At 41.8% G+C, this 24,759-nt stretch overlaps 1 protein-coding gene across 12 annotated transcripts in view; it reads right to left on the bottom strand.

Annotated features, from left to right (window-relative positions):
• GPT (glutamic--pyruvic transaminase) overlaps positions 1–24,759 on the bottom strand; it is a 55,699-nt gene that overhangs the window by 17,562 nt on the left and 13,378 nt on the right. For 5 of the 12 annotated variants that reach the window (XM_070748428.1, XM_070748424.1, XM_070748422.1 and 2 more), the window contains exon 2: positions 15,676–15,844. The exons of 1 other annotated variant lie outside the window; for it this stretch is intronic. In XM_070748428.1, the coding sequence (XP_070604529.1) occupies positions 15,676–15,813 (138 nt within the window). In that variant the 5' untranslated portion in view covers positions 15,814–15,844. Of the gene's footprint in view, positions 1–15,675; positions 15,845–16,195; positions 16,382–16,623; positions 16,684–16,732; positions 16,942–17,197; positions 17,290–21,467; positions 21,715–23,846; positions 24,206–24,759 lie in introns of those variants that run through there. 6 more of the 12 variants (XM_070748427.1, XM_070748432.1, XM_070748421.1 and 3 more) reach the window with 6 other exon arrangements.

Here is a 24,759-nt window from a genome sequence, read left to right as displayed (position 1 = left end):
CTTCCCATATTTGAGGGCCTGTCCTAAAGAAGACGGGCTCCCTCCACCTATTCTCCAAAGGATGGGAAGCAACGGATGGAAACTCATCAAGGAGAGAAACTTCCTAGCAATGACAACAATTAGCCAGTGGAACAGCTTGCCACCAGAGGTTGTGGGTGCTCCAACACTGGAGGTTTTTCAAGAAGAGTCTGGACAATGTTTGGACTTTCTCTGAAATGTCTCCTTGTTTGAGCAGCGGGTTGGACTAGAAGACCTCCAAAGTCCCTTCTGTTGTGGTTAGCTCTGGCCCAGCTCCTGCCCCAAGGACTGTGTATGTGGGGGAGACATCCACATGCTGCAGGCCTGTTTTGCCCCCGGTGGAATCTGCTGATGAAGGCTCCTCTGAGCAAGAAGACATGAGTGACAGGGAGGAGGAGAGTGGGGCAGACAGCTCAGAAGGAGATCAATTATCTCTCTCCTCCTTGGATTCAGAACAAGAGTTAATGATACAGCCACACATGCAGAGAGCGATGCATAGGCAGCAACAACTGAGAGATTATTATCAAAGAAAATGAGGCCACCTGTGGTTGGGTGGGGCTGTGGTCATTAGTGAGGCTGCTATAAAGAGCAGCCTGTGGGTTTGGCCCTTGTGGAGGATTATCTGATCCTTGTGTTTCGTGCCTGCTTTACTGACTTTGACCTTTTGTGTGCTGATTTTTCCCGCTTTGAAACTTAACCAGAGCAAAGTGTGTTTCACTTTGTGAAAGAAGAAGGACTGTGAATAGCCTCACAGCTGCAAGCTAAGTATCACAGAACTGATAAGGGACTTGTACCAATTACCAGTTTGTTTGGAGACGAGTGCTCTTGGCTATACCAAAAGAGGACTTGGTTTAAGTGAATTTTCATTATAAAGAACATTGTTTTGAATTTTCAAACGTGTGTGTGTCTGAAATTTGTACCTGTGAATTTTTGGGAGGAGTCTACCAGACAGCCCGACAGAACACCTTCAAACTCTGTTTTTCTCACCAGACTCTAAGAGGACGTGAAGGTCGGGGTCATCCACTCCTCTGTCCTTGGCTGCCTTTGAAGGCCTCCTTATCGCCTTGGAAATAATTGCACAGTATTTGCCTAAACATTAAGGTGTTACACATGGCATTCAGCTCCAATGAGATTAGCAAAGATTTGTCTGAATGTGAACCAGATTTACTGGAAGTGCAAAAAACCCCCCACAAGGCACCTTCTTTCACATGTGGTGGTGGTGTCGTGAAATGAAAAGATTTTGGGCTAAACTACATAAATGGATGCAGGAAATAACCAAAGTACCAACAGTATTTACACCAGACTTCCTCCTCCTGGGAATATTCAAAAAAGAATTTAACAAAAGTATTAAATATTTAATATTACATATTAGCACCGTAACCAAGATAGTATTTGCACAGTTTGGAAAAACCCAGATATCTCTGCAGAAAGTATAATCATTAATAAAATCTACGAATGTGCTGAAGTGGACAGGCTTACAATAGAATTAAGGGGCCAAAAAGATTCAGATTATAATGAGACATGGGAACAATGGGTTGAACATAGGAAAAAGAAAAATATGACAAAGACAAAAAAAATAGAGGCTTCCGGTTTGGCGGTGATCGCGGCGGGACATCCTTGGCAGGGCTCTGCCAAGCGATCCCTTCTACCCCCTTCGAAGGTCGCATTTGCGATCGGATCGGGCTCGGATGGCCCGATCCCAGAACAGGGGGCTCCCCTCTGCCCGAGGAGCCATCGCTGAGACTCCAGAGGCAGCGGTTCGCCCCGCAGCTTCGAAGACGGGAGAACCGATCCTCTTCGCCTGAGAGGACCGGCCAGCGCTTTCTCCCCTCACCCAGCGGGAAGCTGAGAAAAAGCTCTAAATTGAAAGTTCTACATTTAACTAACTGAAAAAGAATACATCCGATAAAGGACTCAAGGTAAAAAATTTCCTCTTTGTTTCAAGACCAAAATCTGAAGATTTGATCGTTCGCAAGCCTCAAGGGAAAGTTTTCTTTAACGAGGCGAAAGTGAAAGTTTTTTTTTTCCTGAGTCTCATCCGCAAATAACAGCCGAGACTAAATTCTCTCATTTTCATTGTTTCCATTTTGTATTTGAATTTTGGAATCTATAAAACATTTTTTTACCCTATGCTTTAATAAAAGATCTTGAACTGGAAATGACTATTTAGAAGATTTCAATGATTAAAAGAAATTAGTAAAGATGACTAAAATTTCTTTTTTATAGTCTGTCAAAACATTGTGTTCCGGGCTGACATCTTAACAGCGGAGGAATATTACTTTGTTGCCTTATTTTTTCTCATCCTGTTGTCTTTGCAACATAATAACATTATATAACAACTTGAAAATAAATGGGAAATAGAAGGAACTGATACCTTTCCTTTGGAATATTTACCTTTGGATTAACCTACTTGGATTACTTGCTGATTGCCTTTGAACTACTTTGGATTACTTGCTGATTGCTTTTTTTCCTTGGGATTATTTTTTCTTCTGAGAACCTTTTTACATCTGCCTGATCATATGAACTTCTGACTTCTAACCTGACTCCATCTTGGGATCTATTTTTTTTGCCTTTGTCTAGAATTTGGAAAAGAACATAGACTCCATTTTAACTACAAGAAAATTATTAATTTGACTTTTTTTTTCTTTTCGTGAGACCTGCAATTGGGATTAAGTACAATTGTATTTTCTGACATTGGGATTCACACTCTTTATTCATCTAATATAATTTCCTGATTTATAAGAAGAACATAACTATACATATTGTGTTTTCTTTTTGATTAATTAACTCTTTTTTTGTTCTCCTTCTGATTTTCCTTCTTTTTATTCCTATTTTTAAAAGAAGTTTGAATTGAAGACTATGCATTGTTAGCAAACCTTGGTTTCCTGCTCTATTCTAATTATTTGAATTGAAATACTCCCCATTTCTTTTTTCTCTCTCCCTTTTTCTCCCTCTTCTTGCTGCCTTATTAAGTCTTTTTTCTCTTCCTTTCTTTTCTCTGTACTTTTTCAAAGTCTCCCTTTTTAAAATAGTTATTACAGTACTCTCTCTTTGCTGTCATTTATTTTGTCTTTTTATTAGACCATTTATTTTTAACTTTTATTGGTTTTCTATTCCTAAAAGTTTTATATTTGTTTCCTGAGTTATTATATCTTTAAATTTTTAAATTTTTAAAATAATTAATAACAATATATATTGGATTTTGAATTTTGAATTTTCTTGATAATTGAATAGTTATAATTTAAGCGTAACTGCTAATAAAACAGATTGAATAGATTTGGAATTTATAGAAATTTTCTCCTTTTCACTATATATAAATTTAGATTGATTTAAATTGATTCAAATTCTAAACAGCGGATCCAAAATTGATAATGTCAACTTCTTCAACCGTTGTTAAAACAGTCAAAAAACAACCTACTGCAACAATCTCTTCTCCACAAGTGTCCCCACGTCCTTCCCCGACGCACCAGGCCTCAGCTATGTCTTCCAAGGATAAAGAAAAAGACAAAACAACGCAGCCCAACTTTGCAACATTACAAGAAACTTTAAACAATATGCAGGACTCTATCTTTAAATCTCTAGAGAATGCCACCCAACAAAGAGAGGCTATAAAAGAGGATGCAACACAACAAAGGGAAGCTATAAAAGCAGACTTGGCAGAATTTAAAAAGGAGATGGCCCAACTGAAAGCTGATATGGGCGAGGTGAAAGACCAGATAAAGGTGATCCAACAAGCACTACAAGAAAGTGATGATCGAGTGAAAAAGGTTGAAGAGAAATCTGACAAAAACGCAAAAAGAATTGATTATCTCGAAGGGAGAGCCGATGCAAGACACAGAAGACATGATGAATCAATTATTCAGCTGGAGATGCAACGTGCTTCGTATGGACTACGATTTCAGAACATGAAAGAGGAAAAAGATGAAGATTTAAAAATGACTATGGCGGAAACGATTGGAGGAATACTCCAGGAGGATCCTGCTGCGCTAGTGAAAGAAATCGATGAAGTTTACAGGACTTCGAATAGCTACATCCGTCGCCACAATCTTCCAAGAGAGATTCATATCAAATTCACCAGGAAAACTTTGCGAGATGACATACTCCATTGGGCAAGAAACTCCAAACTTCAACATCAAGGAGTGGAAATAAAAATATTAAAACAAGTTCCAAGAAGTGTCAGAGAGAGCAGAAGAGATTACCAGTTTCTTACCAGAATTTTGATCAAAGAAAATATAACCTATCGTTGGTTAATCCCACAAGGTCTCTCTCTGACATGGCGTTCTACAAGATACAAGCTGGAAAATGTAGAACAAGCTAGGTATTTCTTTGAAAATAGTGGCATCAGCCACATGGACTTTTCAGATAAACAACAAGAGGCTCAACAACAACCAGCACAACAGCAACCAGGGGAGATACTAGCAATCCAACAAGAGGAACTATTGGGGGCCTCAGCTCAAGTAATAGAGCAGGACCAAGGTGCTATAAGAAGAGTTCAGCCTCAGCGAGAAACCAAAAAACCCACTAAATGACAACAACTAAAGATCTAAAGATCTTTTCGGTAAACGTTAACGGACTTAATGAACCAAGGAAAAGGAAACAAATCTTCTCTAAAATCAGAAATCAAAATGCTCAAATTGCAATATTACAAGAAGTACATATTAAAAAAGATAATCAAAAATTATTGTTGAATCCCAAAATTGGAAAAATGTATGCTGCATTAGCAGATCAAAAAAAAAGAGGTGTGGTGATGTATGTAGAGAATTCTATAAATTCCAAACAGATATATAAGGATAATGATGGTAGAATATTGATTGTACAAGTTGATATTGAACCTAGACCTATAGTGGTTGTTTCTATTTATGCTCCCAATGAAGACCAAATGACATTTTATAAAAATTTACATCAAATAATAATAGATTTAGCTATTGAGAATGCATTAATAATAGGTGATTTTAATGCTATTGTGAATAGGCAATTAGACCATTCAGGGGGAGGGAGCCATAATAAAAGGAAAAAAACAAAAAGAAATCTACTACCTAGTACTTTCCAAAAAATGAAAACAGAATTATTGCTAAATGATATATGGAGGGAAAGACACCCCCATAAAAGACAATTTACGTTTTATTCTAATCCCCACAAAATCTGGACAAGAATAGACATGGTATGGACATCAAAAATGGTCGCAGAAGAAATAAGCGAAGTAGAGATAGATGTTAACACATGGGCTGACCACAACCCAATAGTGGTTTATATAAGAAGGAACAACAAACAGAATATTTGGCGGATGAATAGAAATATACTAAATGATAAGAAATATAAAGATTGGATCGAAAAGGAATTAAAAATATTTCTTGAAATTAATAAAACCCCAGACACCACTCCACAGAATATATGGGATACACTCAAAGCTTATATAAGAGGGTTAACAATATCTTATACAGCAAAATACAATAAGGAAAATAAATTAAAGTACGTACAACTAATAAATGAATTAAAACAATTGGAATTTGCATCGCAGCAACACACCAAGAACAGAGACTTTAAAACAGAAATAAATGTAATTAAACACAAAATTAGAATTATAGAACAAAATCAAATAACGGAAAAAATTAAAAGAGCAAAACAACATTATTTTGAACATGCAAATAAACCAGGCAGATGGTTAGCATATAAACTTAGAAAGCAGAGTCAATCCAAATTGATAAAAAAATTAGAAGACAAAGATGGTACAATAAAATACGATACAGAAGGAAAGGCGGACATTGTTTATAATTTTTATAAAGATCTTTATGCCAAAGACAATGTTAGTGAAGATGAGGTTTTTAATTACTTACAGGCCTCAAAATTACCACAAATAACAGAAGATCAACAGACTATGTTGGATGGTCCAATAACAATGGAAGAACTCCTAACTATAATTAAAAAACAGAAAAACAATAAGGCCACTGGTCCGGATGCTATACCGGCAGAATGGTATAAGATAGACAATGAAATAATAAGAAACTATATGCTAGAAATTTTTAATTTATGTAGACTTGAGGGTAAAATTCCGAAATCTTGGTCAGAATCGCTGACAACTTTAATACATAAATCCGGCACTGACCCACTAAAAATCAAAAATTATAGACCCATATCTTTATTAAATGTAGATTATAAAATATTTATTGCCATTTATGCAGATAGACTTAAAAGAATTATAAATGGAATAATACATCAAGACCAAAATGGATTTCTACCAGGGCGACAAATTAAAAATAACCTTAGAACAGTAATAAACACATTAGAATACTATGAACAACACCCAGATAAGACAGCATCCTTAATGTTCTTAGATGCTCAAAAGGCCTTTGACAACGTTAACTGGACATTTATGAAAATGCAATTAAATAAAATGAGATTTGGCTCAAAATTTGTTAATTTAATAGATACTATATACTCAAAACAAACGACTAAAATAATATTAAATAATAACCAATTACAAGCACTTGACATAAACAAGGGAGTTCGTCAAGGATGTCCTATATCACCATTGTTATTTATTATGACACTTGAAACTTTATTAATTAAAATAAGAGCGGATTCCGAAATAAAAGGTCTAACTATAGGAGACGAAACTTACAAACTCCAAGCTTTTGCAGATGACTTAACGTTTATAATTGAAGAACCGATAACAACTGTTCCTTCCTTATTGCAAACTATTGAACAATACGGAAAGGTAGCAGGTTTAAAGATAAATAAAAGCAAAACTTCTTTCTTAACCAAAAATATGAATAAAATACAAGAAACTAAATTAGAAAATATTTCTGGAATAAAAACCGTAAAGAAAGTAAAATATTTAGGAATAAATTTAACAGCGAAAACAATAACTTTAAAAAATGATAATTACATAAAATTATTATCAGAAATTAAAAAAGATTTAGAAGCATGGAATAACCTGAAACTATCATTTTTAGGAAGAATTGCCACAATCAAGATGAATATTCTGCCTAAGGTTTTATTTCTCTTTCAGGTAATTCCAATAAACCCAGGGGGAACTTTCTTTAAAACTTTGACAAACTTAGTTAAAAAATTTATATGGCAAGGGAAAAAAGCAAGGATAAAAATAAACTGTTTGGAAGACATTAAAGAAAGAGGAGGATTCGGTCTTCCAAACTGGAAATTATATTATCAGGCCGCCGCCTTAACATGGATTAAAGATTGGATAACCTTAGAGAATAAAAGAATATTAAATTTAGAAGGACATGATCTTATGCTGGGTTGGCATGCATTTATATGGTATGACAAGGAAAAAAATCACTCATATTTTAAAAGACACACATTAAGGAAGTATTTACTAGAGGTTTGGAAGGACATAAAGAAAAATCACTTCTTAAATGTTCCAGAATGGATAGCCCCCTTAGAAGCAATAACACACCCAAAATCTATAAAAGACACGAAAATATTTTATAGATATAAAGAATTATTAAATGATCAGATGAAGCTAAAGCCTAGGAATAAATTACAAGAAGAAGGGATAATAAGCAATCCAGATACCAGAAGGATATAACTCTTTACACTTTTAATAAAAGTAAGAATTTCCTAAGTCATTTAATTATTAATAATTCAGTAAAAATGATAGGGAAAATATATAAATTTCTTATCGCTCACAAAAATATAGAGTTGACTCTAAAAGATACCATGATAAGATGGTGCAGAAATATAGGTAAGGAAATAGATATAGATACTTGGGAAAAAGTCTGGATTAATAATTGGAAAATGACCAAGTCAGTTTCATTAAAAGAAAACCAAATTAAAATGTTTTATAGATGGCACCTTCCACCAAACAGGATAGCTAAAATGTTTCCTAAAACATCCCCACTGTGTTGGAAATGCAAGAAAGATATAGGAACTTATTACCATCAATGGTGGACATGTAGCAAAGCTAAAACTTATTGGAAGATGATTGAGAAGATATTAAAAGAAATATTAAAATATGACATAGATAACACCCCGGAATTTTACTTATTAGGAATTACTAATCAGACTTATAAGAAGGAAACTCTTTACTTAATCATACACATATTAACTGCGGCTAGAATAATATATGCGCAAAACTGGAAGGGGGAGGAAATCCCCAAGAAAGAAGAAGTTATAGCTAAAATATTAGATTGCGCCGAAATGGATATGATGACAAGACGATTAAACGATCAAGAAGATACAAAATTTTATGAAACATGGAACAACATATATAAATGGTTAGATAAGAAAAAATAAGAGATAGATCTGTTTTTATTTAGGTAATAACAATATTAGATGTATTTGTTGATGATTTTGATATAGTAGTTTACTCATAAGCGATATATTAAAAATTTGGTTTTATGTATGCTTAGCAATTGAGATTTGTTTGAATGTTTGATTAGATGAATATATTACACATAAATAACATATTAAGCATTTTTACTTATACCGTACTAATATTGCATTTAAGATTTGAAAATTTTTTACTAGACTTTTTAACATTTAACAAATGTTTGATTATGTATTCTTTTTTCTATTTGAATGTATACTTTCAAAAGAAGCGGGGAAATACATCCCCATTTTATGTTTAATGTTTGTACGTCTGTATGTCTGTTTTATGAAAAATAATAAAAAAAAATTGAAAAAAAAAAAAGGAAAAAGAAAAATAATATTTAAAAAAATAAAAAGGACCATAATATGTAAATGTTTGTAATAATGACAAAAGAAAATAAGATTATGTGTAATGTCTTTATATTTCAACAAAAATGGAAGTATGCTGCAATGTAGAATTGTTCTGAGTTGCTTCTCTCCTTGTTTAGTTTCCACCCATTGCTTTTTGTTCTACCCTCAAGTGCTTTGGAGAATAGTTTTATTCCCTCTCCTTTGGGGCAACCCCTGAGAGATACTGGAAGACTGCTATCCTGTCTCCCCTGGTCCTTCTTGTCATTTAACTAGCCAGGCCCAGTTCCTGCCACCGTTCTTCATTTGTTTTAGCCTCCAGTCCCCTCATCCTCTTTGTTGCTCTTCTCTGCACTTTTTCTAGAGTCTCAACATCCTTTTTGCATCAAGGTGAACAAAACTGGACACAGTACTCCAGAATCAGAATCAAACTGGGTTTTGGTTTGGCCCTCTGCTCAAGCAAGAGACCCCATCCCATTTCAAACAAACGGTCATCACTCCTTTAAAAAAAAACCAGTGATGAGGTACGCACAACTTCTGGTGGCAAGCTGTCCCACTGGTTAACTCTCCTCACTGTTAGGAAGTTTTCCCTTAATTCCGGGTTGTTTCTCTCCTTGATCCGTTTCCGTCTGTTGCTTCTTGCCCGGCCTTCAGGGGCTTTGGAAAACAGGTTGACCTCCCCTGATCTTCTGCAGAATAAAGCGATACTACAATGCTCATTTTGTGGAGTTGCCTATACTAATGGGAATTGTAGTCCCTGTGAGGAAGATGCACTTTAATCACTTTCTTTAAGGCATTCATCATTATTATATTAATTATTATTTCGCATACATCATTATTTCTCACATATGTTGTTTGTATTTACAATGTTGTACGCCACCCTGAGTCGCTTTGAGAAGGGCGGCATAGAAAACTAATTAATAAATAAAATAAATATTTCTACATTGTAAGACCTTTCCACCAACTTCCCCTTTTTTACACCTCACTAACCTCCAGAAAAGCCCCTGCTAACCGAAACACGCAAGAAACAGTGCCACAAGACAGAGAGAACCAGGTGGTGTAAGATACGGTTATAGGATGCCTGACTGAGCCCATAATTTCCGGTTTAGGTGATTTGTATTTGTAACTTCTCTTTTTTTCTGTATAAGGACATGATATCATCTGTAAGTTGACATTGGCCTTAATAACAATGGAGTTGGAAAGGACCTTGGAGGTCTTCTAGTCCAACCCCCTGCTTAGGCAGGAAACTTTACACTATTTCAGACAAACAGTTATCCAACATCATCTTAAAAACTTCCAGCGTTGGAGCATTCACACCTTCTGGAGGCAACTTCTGTTCCACGGATCAATTGTTCTCACTATCAGGAAATGTCTCCTTAGTTCTAAGTTGCTTCTCTCCTTGTTTAGTTTCTACCCATTGCTTCTTGTTCTACCTTCAGGTGCTTTGGAGAATAGGTTGACTCCTTCTTCTTTGTGGCAATAACCCCTGAGATACTGGAAGGCTGCTATCATGTCCCCCCTGGTCCTTCTTTCCATTAAACTAGCCATGCCCAGTTCCTGCAACCGTTCTTTGTATGTTTTAGCCTCTGGTCCCCTAATCCTCTTTGTTGCTCTTCTCTGCAATCTTTCTAGAGTCTCAACATCCTTTTTCAATCATGGTGACCAAAACTGAATGTCATATCTCAAGTGTGGCCTTACCAAGGCCTTATAAAGTGGCATTAACCCTTCACATGCTCTTGATTCTCTCCCTCTGTTGATGCAGCCTAGAACTGTGATGGCTTTTTTGGCAGCTGCTGCACACGGCTGGGTCCTATTTAAATGGTCATCCACTGGGACTCCAAGATCCCTCTCACAGGTGCTACTGTTGAGCAATGCACCACACATAGTGTACCTGTGCATTTTGTGCATATAGTGTACCTTGGTCATGCAAGCATTATGTAAGGTATAAAAATCTCACCTCGGGCAAAACCTGGGCTTCAGACTTTGTCTTAGAAACAGAGAAACCTAGAAGATTGAGGGCAGAAAAAGACCTCCTGGTCCATCTTGTCTGCCCTTATATTATTTCCTGTGTTTTATCTTAGGGTGGATCTATGTTTATCCCAGGCAGGTTTACATTCAGTTCCTGTGGATTCACCAACCACGTCTGCTGTTCCAAGCATCTTATGAATGCGCTGAACCTGCATGCATTAATGAACCTATGTTGCTTGCGGTCTTCATTCTCGAAACTGGTACACTCATCCAGCTGCAACACCTGGATATCTGGATGGACAGATGTGCTGGAACCAATTGAACTAACAGCCTGGAGGTCTGAGATGCTTTGAGAGTTAGGCCAGGCTCATTCCAGACACCCCAACTCAGAGGAAACCAAGCACCCAACAATTCCAAGGCTGCTCTAGGAACCGTCAGGCTATCTCTGCAGTCTGGGAAGTGGAGTGTCCTGAAATGAGGTCAAGAGATCCTAGAGAAGATCTCAAGAGGCCAGGAGGTCTGCAGCCACCAAGACAACCAAAAAGACCTCGACTTTGTGTCCGAATGGTCAAACATCAGGCAACTCCTGAGTCCACGGAGAGGGGCGGCATACAAATCTAATGAATGAATGATGAATGAATGAATGAATGAATGAATGAACGGACAAACAAACAAATTCCAGATCTCAACCAACAAATGCTCCATCCTACACATTGGCAAAAAGAATCAAAACACCAAATATAAACTGAACAAACAAGACTTTGCAGAATAATCCTCACTCCATAAAAGACCTTGGAATACTCATCTCAAATGACCCAAGTGCCAAAGCCCAGTGCAACAACATCGCCAAAAAGGCTTAAAGAGTTGTTAACTTAATCCTGTGTAGTTTCTACTCCACTAATCTCACACTACTAACCAGAGCATACAAAACTTTCACCAGACCAATCTTTGAATACAGCTTATCTGTCTGGAACCCACACCGCATATCGGACATAAACCCTAGAAAATCTCCAAGATACTTTACTAGAAGAGCCCTCTACTCCTTCACTCACAACAAAATACCCTACACAACTAGAATAGAATTCTTTATTGACCGAGTGTAATTGGACACACAAGGGATTTGTCTTTGGTGCAGATGCTCTCAATGTACATAAAAGAGAATATACATTTGTCAAGAATTGTAAGTAGATTGTAACTAGACTTACAATCCTAGGTTTAGAAAGCATAGAACTATGTCGCCTTAAACATGACCTAAGCATAGCCCATTAAATCATCTGCTACAACGTCCTTCCTGTCAATGACTACTTCAGTTTCAACCACAACACACAAGCACACAACAGATGCAAACTCAAAGTAAACCCCTCCAAACTTAACTGCAGGAAATACGACTTTAGTAACCGAGTAGTTGATGCACGGAACTCACTACCAGACTCTGTAGTATCATCCCCTAACCCCCAAAACTTGACCCTTAGACTGTCCATGGTTGACCTCTCCCGATTCCTCAGAGGTCAGTAAGGGTCGTACATAAGTGTACCAGCGTGGCTTCCGTCCCCTGTCCTCATGTTTCTCTCTTACTGGTGTCATGTATATACACATTGTTATATCTTTGTATACCACCAATATGTACTTGACAAACCCTGCACCACTTCAGACAGATGGTTGTCAATCTCTTCTTTAAAACTTCCAATGTGGGAGCATTTGAAAGAGCTGGGGTGGCGGAGTGGTTAGAGTGCAGCACCGCAGGCTCCTTCAGCTAACTGCTAGCTGTAGTTCAGCAGTTCAAATCTCACCACTGGCTCAAGGTTGACTCAGCCTTCTTTCCTTCCTTGGGGGGTCAAATGGGGACCCAGATTGTTGGGGGCAAGAGGCTGATTCTGTAAACCGCTTAGAGAGGGCTGTGAAAGCACTATGGAGTGGTGTATAAGTCTACATGCTATTGCTATTGCAAGAAAGAGGGAAAGACAGAAAGAAAGAAAGAAAGAAAGAAAGAAAGAAGGAAGGAAGGAAGGAAGGAAGGAGAAAGAGAGAAAAAGAAGGAAGGAAGGAAGGATAGATATAAGTCTAAATGCTAGTTATTTATGACATCTGGAGGCAACTTCTGTTCCATGGATTAATTGTTCTCACTTTCAGGAAATTCCTCCTTAGTTCTAGCTTCCTTCTCTCCTGGATGAGTTTCCATCCAAGCCCTCCAAGATCTCTTCCAGCTCTGTTCTGATGGATGCCCAGGAAAAAGAATGCCTTCTTCTGAAGTTCCAAGATCCCTGTTTCTTTCCTTGTATCTGTTTACTGTTACGAGATGAACGTTTCCCAGCACGATAACTCAGCACAAGGAGATATCACCGATTATTTTATTACAGGCATTCCTACGATAATTCATCGTTATGATGAGAAGGGCTACCAAAATTTTTACTACCACACTGTGGGGGTGGCTTACTCTGTGGGTGTGGCTTGATAGTCATGTGACCAGGTAGGAGTGGCTTGCTGGCCATGTGACCAGGTGGGAGTGGCTTGACGATCATATGATTTGACAAGGATTTTCCAAGAACTTCAAAACAAGACCCATATCAATGGACTCAAAACAAGAAGGTCATCGAATTCACCCACATCCTACAAGTGAGCAGCCATAAAACAGTGAAATGACAGAAACATCCCACTTAGAATTTTAATAGCCCATTTTGAGCATTGTCAAAAAGGTGCCTTGATCATTAAAATGGCCACTCACAAAATAATCCCTTACTCAAAGGCAACAATCCGAAGTGTCCCTTGCTACTTTCACAGCCTAAGTGAACATCCCAAAATGCTCCATTCCACATCACAGTCTTAACCTTCCTTCCTGCAGACTTCCAAACAAAATCAGGATTTCTGGCAAAACATTAGGATTCAAGCATTCTTCATTTTATTTTCTAGAGCAGGGGTCCCCAAAGTTGGCTACTTTAAGGCTTGTGAATTTCAACTCCCAGAATTCTCCAGCCAGCTATGAAGACCTCTGTTCTAGAGAATGCTACAGCCATTCAGAAAGGATGGGGAGGCGAAAACCCAGATCACATAGAATGAATTCCAGATCTTATCTCTTAATACTTTTCCTAGACACTTGTATTTGTAGCAGAATCGCTGGCTTTGAGGTTTTTAAACGCTTTCGGGAAGAACGCAGAGGCTGCCCAAAGAAGACACCCTGCATTTTTGTTCAACATCTTTTGGTGCAAATTGGGTGCTCTGGGGTGGAGCTCCATTTTTGCTAACCCACTGCGTTCCCCACCGTCTGGGCAGGAGCCCCCCCCCCCCCGGATGTGATTCTTCTGCAGTATAATTGTGAGTTATTGTGGGAATGCCCTGTAATAAAATAATCTGTGATATCTCGTTGTGCTGAGTTATCATACTGGGAAAAGATCATCTCGCACCAGCAAAGTAAAAAGAGGTTGAATTGTCCCCAGCTCTACGTGTTGCTTCTACATGCTGGCTTACCTAGCAAAGAATAAAGAACCAGGTGGAATGCTCTCTCCAATCACCTCTCATCCGGGGTCAGAGGCAAAAGGAATACGCAGATGCGGTAACATGTAACACTACATTACCCAGAGTGCAATTTTGCTACATTTTCCCTAATGCGATGTCTTAAAGAAACATGTCTTAATGCAATCTACTGTATTTTTCAATATATAAGACGCACCTTTTTCCTCCCTAAAAGAGGCTGATAATTAGGGTGCATCTTGTACTCTGAATGTAGCTTTTTTCCAGCCCTAACTAGCTGCTAACGGTCTTCCCAGCTCTTACCTTGCAGGCTCTTCCATTGTTTCTCTCTGTGAAGAATGTTTTTCAAGCCCTGAGTCTTTGGAGGGATTTTTTTCATTGCTCTACGTGCTCCATATATTTCTTTCCAGCCCTAACCAGGTGCTATTAATGTACCCAAGCTCTTTCATTGTTTCTCTCTGTGAATAATGTTTTCCAAGCCCTAAGTCTTCACAGGGTTTGTTTCATTGCTCTCACTTGCTCTGAGTAACTTTCTTTCCAGCCCTAATCAGGTGCTAACAATGTTCCCAGCTCTTACCCTCTTGCAAGCCCTTTCATTGTTACTCTCTCCAAATAAAGTTTATTTAAAGCCGTAACCAGGGGATAAAATAATGTGCTGAAGCTGACCAGACTAAGGACACTAGCCGGATGAATACCGGGTAAGCAGGTTCGTTTCCTTATTTTTCCTCCCCCAAAACTAAGGTGCGTCTTATACTCTGAAAAATGTGGTCACTATTTCTGTCTGTGGTGACAGCACAATCTGTATGCATTGAGCAGACACTGCTTTACAGCTGGTCCTCACCTTATGAACACTATTGAGGCCCAATAGATTTCAATGCTAAGCAAGACAGGCGTTAAGTGAACTTCTGTTCCATTTTACAATCTCTCTTGCCACCGTTGCTAAGTGAGTCACTGCAATTGTGGAGTAGTTAAGTTCATCTGGCTCCCACATTGGCTGTTGGAAGGCCAAAAAAGGGGGTCACGTCATAAATGTGAGTCGGTTGCCAAGAGTCCCAGATCTGACCATGTGCCCCTAAGGAGGCCGAGACGGTGGGAAAGCGGGGGAAATGGTCATCAATCACTTTTTTCAGAGATGTTGTCATTTCAAATGGTCACTGAATGTAACTGTTGTAAACAGAAGACTACCTGCGTTCCAGGACAGTCGGGGGGGAAAAGTCTGCCAATGTCCAAAGAAGCCGCCCAGAATCCTTTGGGAGAAGAGTCGTGGGCAGGATAGAGACCAAAGCAAAGCAAAGCAAAGCAAACTAAACTAAAGTAAAGTAAAAACTAAACTGAACTGAATTAAAAACTAAACTAAACTAAATCCTAAATTAAACTAAAGTAAAAACTGAACTGAACTGAACTAAATTAAAATTAAACTAAACTGAGCTAAACTAAAGCTAATAAAGGAACAAAACTGAGCCAACGAAACCACTAAGCCAAGACCGCCCACTTCCCAATCTCCGGACTCACAAACAGACCAGTGATCTAGACAGTTGCCTGGCTCACCTGCTTCAGCTCCTTCTTCAGCTGGTTGGCCCGGGCGACGATGGGCCCCCGCACGGCGTACTCCACCATCCTGACGTGGGGGTTCATGGACTCCAGGGTCAGGACCTTGTCCCTGGGCAGAGCCCGGTTGTCCGCCATGCCCTGTTGCTCCGCCTGCCGCCGCAGCACCCTGAAAGGCCAAGGGGGTTCGGGGAGGCTGTTCAGGGCCCCCCAGGCGAAGGGCAGCCTCGGCATCACCCTCCCTCCCCCACCGGCTTCGACAGCTGCAGGGGGAAGAGATCCAGCTGTCTGGGATCCCGGCTGGGGAAAGGAAGGGAGGGGTCCACTGCACAGGTGGCCAAACTCTCTCCCTTCCCAAGTGGCTGAGGATTTTGGGGGGGGGGGCTCAAACTCAACAGGGGGGGGAATGTGGGAGAGAAACCGCCTGGTCCTTTCCCAGCCTTGGGCTCAAGGTCTCCCTCCCCCTCGGCCCCCTGCCCTGCCCCTCCCCACTGCCCCCCCAGCCAAAGGAGGGACCCACCGTCCTCCCAGGCAAAGCCGAGCAGCTGCTCCCACATGGGCAGAGAGGGGAGGGGAGGGGAGGGGAGGCGCTGCTCCTTTTAACCGGGGAGGGGGGGAGGCCGGAGGGAGGGGACAGGCTGGAAGAAAGCCGGGCTTTGTTGCAGGCGGCTGAAAAGAAGTCCTCTGGCTGGCACACCGGTCAGTCGCGGGAACAAAGCCCGAAACTGGGCTCTCCCACCACCCAGGCTGTGCCTGCCAACTGCGGGCAGGATGCCCAGGGGGCAGAGAGCGGGGGAGGGGAGGAGGGGAGGGCTGGCTGGGTGCCTAAGGCCTCGGTTGCACCCAGGAGGAAGGGACGGAGGAGGGAGGCCAAGGCTCAGCTGCCTTCATAGAGCAGCAGCCGAAAGGCACCAGGGCTGGGGGGCTCCTCCACACACACACACATACCCAGCCCCAAAACCGGCTTCCTCTGCAACCAGACTTCCTATCCTGGGCTTAGAAAGCTTAGAGCTACCTGTTGCCTTCAACACGAACTAAGCACAGCCCATAAAATCACCTGCTACAACATCCTTCCTGTCAACGTCTACTTCAGCTTCAACCACAACAACGCACGAGCACACAACAGATACAAACTCCAAGTAAACCGCTCCAAACTTGACTGCAGGAAATACGACTTTAGCAACCGAGTAGCTGATGCCTGGAACTCACTATCTGACTCTGTAGTATCATCACCTCACCTCCAAAACTTGACCCTTACACTCTCCACTGCTGACCTCTCCCGATTCCTAAGAGGTCAGTAAGGGGCGTGCATAAGTGCACAATTGTGCCTACCATCCCTGTCCTATTGTCCTCTTTTATCATTACTTTATACTTATGCCACCTCCAGGGGAACCGTCACCCTTGGGGAGGGAAGGGAGAGGCCTGGGGGGGGGGCAGGGTGTGTCCCAAACTGGCTTGTGCAATCCAGGAAATGTGACCCGGAGCTCCGTCCAGATGAATGGCACTGAGCAAACACGCTCACCTGCAAACCTGAGGAACAGGTTGGGTCCTGAGCGTGGGTGAAGCCACGACAGCAGAGGAGGAAGTCTCTCCTGGCATGCCTGTCAACGCTCAACGCACTGCAGGTGCCTCCCCAAAATCCGGTGCCCTCCAGAGCTCTTTGGGTCAAGAGGCACCCTCCAGATGGGCTGGTGGTCTCTGGGCAGAGCCCCAGAGGAAAGAGGGGAGGAAAGAGCACCCCAGAGAGCACCCCACGGCCGTGCAGGAATCCCTTGCGCCCTCTCCAGCTTTACAAACTGTGCCACCACCCGAGCCAGAAACCTTCATGGCGCAGTGGTGAGAGCGCAGCCCTGCAAGCTGCTTCTGCTGGCTGTAGTTCAAAAGTTCATAGAAACATAGAAACATAGAAGATTGACGGCAGAAAAAAACCCTCATGGTCCATACAGTCTGCCCTTATACCAGTTCAAATCTCACCACAGGCTCCAGGTTGACTCCGCCTTTCATCCGTCCCAGGTGGGTCAAATGAGGACCCAGATTGTTGGGGGCAAGAGGCTGATTCTGTAAACCACTTAAAGGAGGCTGGAAAAGCACTGGGAAGCGGTCTATAACTCTAAATGCTATTGCTATTACTGCTGCAAGAAAGAAAGAGAGAGAGAGAAAGAAAAAAGAAAGAAACAGAAAGAGAGAGAGAATGAGAGACAAAGAGACAAGAAGAAGGAAGGAAGGAAGGAAGGAAGGAAGGAAGGAAGGAAGGAAGGAAGGAAGGAAGGAAGGAAGGAAGGGAGCTGGGCTGGTGCAGTGGTTAGAGTGCAGCACTTCTGGCTACATCAGCTAACTGTTGGCTGTAGTTCAGCAGTTCAAATCTCACCACTTCTCAAGGTTGACTCAGCCTTCCCAGGTGGGTCAAATGAGGACCAGATTTTGGGGGGCAAGAGGCTGATTCTTTCAACCGCTTATAGAGGGCTGGGGAAAAACTAGAAGTGGTAGATAAGTCTAAATGCTGTTGCTATAGAGCCCAGGCTTTGGAAGCTTCTTCCACACTGACCGAGAGATCAGCAAGTCCTAATTTCTCAGGCTGAGTGACAGCAATTATGCTCTATTAGTTTTTGAGCCCACAACTTCTCCTTTTTTTCAAAAATCCCTGGTTGAGCAGGGGGGTTGGACTAGAACAGGGGTCTCCAACCTTGCCAACTTTACGCCTTGTGGACTTCAACTCCCCGACTTTGCTGGCTGAGGAATTCTGGGATTTGATGTCCACAAATTATAAAGCCAGCCGTGTGCAGCAGCTGCCAAAAAAGCCAACACAGTTCTAGGCTGCATCAACAGAGGGAGAAAATCAAGATCACGTGGAGGGTTAATGCCACTTTATGAGGCCACACTTGGAATCCGGCATTCAGTTTTGGTCACCACGATGCAAAAAGGATATTGACACTTTCTAGAGTATCAATATCTTTCTAGAGTGCAGAGAAGAGCCACAAAGAGGGTTAGGTTAGAGGACTGGAGGCTAAAACATAATAACAACAACAACAACAACAACAGAGTTGGAAGGGACCTTGGAGGTCTTCTAGTCCAACCCCTGCTTAGGCAGGAAACCCTGCACCACTTCAGACAGATGGTTATCCAACATCTGCTTAAAAACCTCCAGTGTTGGAGCAGTCACAATTTCTGGAGGCAACTCCTGTTCCACGGATTAATTGTTCTAACTGCAGGAAATTTCCTCTTTAGTTCTAAGTTGCTTCTCTCCTTGTTTAATTTCCACCCACTGCTTCTTGTTTTGTCCTCAGGTGCTTTGGAAAATAGCTTGACTCCTTCTTCTTTGTGGCAACCCCTGGGATATTGGAAGGCTGCTCTCCTGTCTCCCCTGGTCCTTCTTTTCATCAAACTAGCCAGGCCCAGTTCCTGCAACCGTTCTTCAGATGTTTTAGCCTTCAGTCCCCTGATCCTGGGGCGAGAGGAGTCCTGAGCTCCAGCCCAGGAGAGAGCTTGTCCACCCTACCTTTGGCCCCCTCCCCGATGGGCCGTTGGCAAGAAGTCATCAGAGCCTTTCCTTGCTGGGGAGAGAAGAGGAGTCACTCTGGGCTGGGCCCTGTCAGCCTGGCACAGCTGCCTCCACTCCTAGGCTGGGGGTGATAAGGAGCAGCTCAGTCCCCACCCACTGCATGGCCACAGAAATAGCAATAGCATTTGGACTTATAAACCGCTTCCCACTGCTTTTCCAGCCCTTTCTAAGCTGTTGACAGAATCAGCCTCTTGCCCCCAACAATCTGTGTCCTCAACTGACCCACCTGGGAAGGAGGGAAGGCTGAGTCAACCTGGAGCCGGTGGGGAGATTTGAACTGCTGAACTACAGCTAGCAGTTACCCAAAGTAGCCTGCAATGCTGCACTCTCACCACTGCACCACCCTGGCCCTTCCTTCCTTCCTTCCTTCCTTCCTTCCTTCCTTCCTTCCTTCCTTCCTTCCTTCCTTCCTTCTGTCTCTGTCTCTTTATCTCTCTCTCTCTCTCTCTCTTTCTTTCTTGCAATATCATTTAGACTTATATACCACTTCCCACTGCTTTCCCAGCCCTCTCTAAGTGGTAGTATCAGCCTCTCACAAACCCCAGCACTCTGGGACCTCATTTGACCCACCTGGGAAGGATGGAAGGCTGAACCCACCTTGAGTCAGTGGTGAGATTTGAACTGCTGAACTACAGCTGGCAGTTTAGCTGCAGAGTAGCCTGCAATGCTGCACTCTAACCACTGCACCACCCTGGCCCTTCCTCCCTCCCTCCCTCTCTTCCTTCCTTAGCAATAGCACGTAGACTTATACACCGCTTCGTGGGGCGTTTCCAGCCCTCTAAGCGATTTGCAGAGACTCCGCATATTTGCCCCCAACAATGGCAGCTTCCGCACACGGCTGGTTTTACACCTTGTGGACTTCAACTCCCAGAATTCCTCTGCCATCAAAGTCTGGGAGTTGAAGTCCACCAGGCATAAAGTTGGCAAGGTTGGAGACACCTCTTCTAGTCCAAACCCCCTGCTCAGTCTGGCCAGGGATTCTTTGGGGAGAAAAGGAGAAGTTGTCGGATCGAAGTCTGATTCGAAGACAAACAGAGCAAAATCGCTGTCACTCAACCGGAGAAATTAGGGCCGAGTTCTACATCAATAGCATTTTAGACTTGTAGGCTGCTTCCTATTGCTTGTCCTTCCCTCTCTAAGTGCTTTGTTTTATGTATTTATTTATTTATTTTATTTGTTTATTTGTTCGATACACAATGAAGGTTATGGAGGATATATAGGAGTAGAACGTATCAAAGAGAGTATAGAAGAAAAATATAGGTGTAAAATATAACTAGAGAGAATAGCAGAAAATATAAGAGATAGAAGAGATAGAAGAGAAGATATAATATGAGATATAGGAGAGACTATAGGACAGGGGACGGAAGGCACTCTGGTGCACTTAGAGACTCAGCCTCTTGCCCCCAACAATCTGGGTCCTCCTTTGACCCACCTGGGAAGGAGGGAAGGCTGAATCGACCTGGAGCTGGTAGGGAGATTTGAACTGCTGAACTACAGCTGGCAGTTAGCTGAAGGATCCTGCAGGGCTGCTCTCTAACCACTGCGCCACCCAGGCTCATAGATAGATATGGCCACCCCCTCGTTTTCAGTGACTGCAGGACAGGGGGGGTCTCCAACCTATGCAAAATAGAAAGACTGTTTAGGGATGTGAGTGATGAAGCATGGCTTGTTTTGTGGGTGTGGCTTGATGGTCATGTGACTGGCGGTGGCTTAAAGGTCATGTGACTGGCTCAAAGGTGGCCAACTTGATGTCACTCACTTCAAGGCCTAGGGTGCCTGGCCCCTCCTCGCCTCCAAGAGATACAATTTCCCCATCTATTTACTATGACTGAACACCCAAAATAGACTCTTTAATTCTATGTATCTATGCCAGATGTGCACATACATATTACACACAGGCACACCCAAATATACATTATTATATAAAGTGTATGTACACACACACATGCATGAACTTAAATTATATCATAATACCTTAAATTATACACATCCAACCTCATTTACTGCAATAGGAAAAACAGACCCAGAGCCCAGAAGGGGAAAAAGAAAAAAAAATCATCCCTGCTTCTAGCACTGATGTTGTTACCTAGTTGGGTCATGAAATGTCGGCAAGAAAATAGCCAAACTCAGAGAGCAATGACCGTCCTTTCCCTGCACCTCCTCCTCCTTCTCCCCCATCCGTCTCCCTCCTCTGCGAACCCCACTCCCCTCTAGCGCTGATGACGTTACCTACTTCCGTTCTGAGACGTCTGCAAGGGACCCGCCAACCTGGGAGACCACGAAGGGCTTCAGAGGAGGACGAGAGGAGAGAGGCCGCCTGATCCCTCCCAGAGGTCTGCCCTCCCTCGGGGAACCAGCTGGACGAGTCTTGCAGGGTTCTCTGCTAACTTGGCCCCTCCGTTCCCTTGGCCCGTGATCGGCCCCCCTCCGGTCAAGGACAACCTCGCAGGCTAGCCCTCCTTCCTCCAACAGCCTCCAGGCCGATTCACACAACGCCTCAACATGTTGACAGGGGGAGGGGGGGTAATAGTCTTGTCTGGTTTTGACCCAACCATGGTCAACAAAGCCTCTGTCTCTCTCTCTCTCTCTCTCTCTGAGTGTGTGTGTGTGTGTGTGTGTGAGAGAGAGAGAGAGAGAGAAATAGACAAATAGACAAATAGACAGATGGATAGACAGAGGGGAGGGAGGGGGAGAAAGAGAGAGAGAGAAAGGGAGAAATAAAGGAAGGAAGGAAGGAAAAAAGAAGGAAAGAAAGAAAGCCTTGGGAAGTTAATGAAAGGGAGAGAGGGGGTGGGGAAACAGAAAGACAGAAGGAGAGAGGAGGAGGGAGGGAGAGAAGGTGAGGGAAGGAGAAAGGGAGGAAGAGAAAAAGAAAAATGGACAGATGGACGGAGGGAGAAAAAGAAAGAGAAAAAGAGGGAGAAAGAGAGAGAGAAAGGCAAATAGACAGACAGACAGATGGAAAGACAGAGTGAGTGAGTGAGTGAGAGAGAGGGAGAAAGAAAAAAGAGAAAGATACACAAATAGACAGATGGATAGACAAAGGGGAGAGAGTGAAAGAGAAAGAAAGAAAGAAAGCCTTGGAAGTTAATGAAAGGGAGAGAGGAGGTGGGAGAAACAAAAAGAGAGAAGGAAAGAGGGGGAGAGGAAGAGAAAAAGAAAAAGGGAGAGACAGACCGGTGGAGGGAGGGAGGGAGAAAAAGAAAGGGAAAAAGAGAGGTAGAAAGAGAAAGAGAGGAAAAAGACAGACAGACAGACAGATGGATAGACAGGGATGGAGGGGAGAGAGAGGGGGAGAGAAAGAGCAAGAAAGAAAGAAAGAGCCTTGGGAAGTGAAGGAAAGGCAGAGAGGAGCTGGGGAGACCTTCAAACTGACTTTGACTCCAATTTCAGGTTCAGGTCATTGTCGGTTTCCTATGTGAGATTTCTTGGCAGCCCCATGGGGGGGGGGGAGATCGGGCTCAACTCTCCTGCCTGCCTGCCTATCAGTCTGACTTCAGGGAGGGGAGGGGTCTCCCAAGGGAGGCCCACCTGGACTCAACTCTCTTGAGCACCCAAATCAGCCAAGGTCAAAAGCCTCCCAAACTGGCAGGAAGGGGACAAGTGGGCCCAGGGCCAGGGGACGCGCTGGGACGGAAAATATCTTCCTATGGGCTTTCAGCTGAGAGTGGACAGAGGCCCAGCTCAGAATAAGGAGCGATGGGAGTCGGTGGTTGGGAATGGAAATTTGCAGAATAGAAAGCTAATGCATGCAATGTTGATTTACCTTCTGTTATTTCCTGTGTTTTTATTATTGAATAAAGATTATTTTAATAAATAATTTAATTGAATATTAAATGAAATAATTTAATATTATTTAATAAACATTATTTATTGAATAAAGATTATTTTAACAAGAAAGCTCAAAGGGCCCATTCGGAATTTGAAGCCTTCATTTTCTTTAGCCAAAGTGTGATTAGACACACGAGGAATTTGTCTCCCGGACACAAAGAACTCGGTGTCCTTGCAAAGCAACGGATAGAATAATAATGATAATAATAATGAATGCATCCAAGATCCCCATCGGTCTGTCCCACGTCCTTGGAAAGGACTCGACGGGGAGACAAAAAATGCCAAATCCGATCTGGACCAGAGGGGGCGTTCCTGCCGGTTCTGGCTGGTTCTATAGCAGGGAGGGCAAACCTATGGCTAGGATGCCAGACCATCGCACCCCTAAAGAGCTCCTCTATGGCAGGGCTCCTCAAACTTGGCAACTTTAAGACTTGTGGACTTCATACTCCCAGAATTCTCAAGCCAGCAGACATCGTGGACAGCCCACAACCCGTTAGATAATAATAATAATAATAATAATAATAATAATAATAATAATAATAATAATAACAACAATAACAATAACAATAACAATAACAATAATTATATTATTATTATTATTATTATTATTATTATTATTATTATTATTATTATTATTATTATTATGGTTTGTGACTGCGTGACAAACCATAAAAATGGGCTCAAGCATGAGACTCTGTCCGGTCTCTTTTTGAAAACCTCCAGTGATGGAAGCACCCACAACTTCTAGTGGCAAGTAGTTCCACTGGTTAATCATCCTCACTCTTAAGAAGTGTCTCCTTCATTCCAAGTTGCTTCTCTCCTGGATTAGTCTCCATCCGTTGCTTCCTGTCCTGCCTTCTGGTGCTTTGGAGAATAGGTGGACCCTAACCCTTTTTTTCTGGCAGCCCCTCAAATACTGGAAGATGTTACGTCTCCCTGGATCCTAGATTGCATTAAACTAGGCACGTCGATTGTTTGATAGGACTGTATGATGGATTTTATTATAGGATTTTATAATGTTTTATCATGGGGATTTTATAATTTGATATTTATATTCGACCTCTTACTATTGTTGTATTGCATTTTATTTATTGTAAGCTGCCCTGAATCCCAATGGGATCGGGCGGCATCAAAGGCAAATAATAAATAATTGAATGAATGAATGAATGAATGAATGAATGAATGAATGAATGAATGAATGAATGACTATAATATTTCTCTTTAACCAATACCAAAGAATCAGGGGAAGATACACAATGCTACTTAAAGGCTGTGTAATAATGATAGTCAATGGATTAGTTGACCATGTTTCTCTTTTCCTTTTTTTCTCTTTTCTCTCCTTCCTTTACTTTTTTTCCTCTTATTTCACTTATTTTTTTTATTTTTTTCTTCTCTTCTCTTTTTCCTCTCTGTTTTGCCTATTTTTGTACTAGACTATTTTGCTTGTTTGTTTTTTATATATCAATAACCAATAAAGGTATTTTATAAATACACAAACAAACAAATAAATAAATAGGCATGCCTATTTCAAAACCATACGTGAATGGTTTTATATTTAGGGGTTTTACTGTTTTCTATTGTTTTTAAATTGTTATATACTGCCCAGAGCCCAGAAGGATGAATACAAATAAATAAAAATGTGCCACACATCAGATATCACACATATATAAGAATGGAAATCAGATATGAACGGA

Source organism: Erythrolamprus reginae, chromosome 3 (genome assembly GCF_031021105.1).
Source record: "Erythrolamprus reginae isolate rEryReg1 chromosome 3, rEryReg1.hap1, whole genome shotgun sequence".
Classification (NCBI taxonomy): Eukaryota; Metazoa; Chordata; class Lepidosauria; order Squamata; family Dipsadidae; genus Erythrolamprus; species Erythrolamprus reginae.
This window is presented reverse-complemented; position numbering and strand designations above follow the sequence as displayed.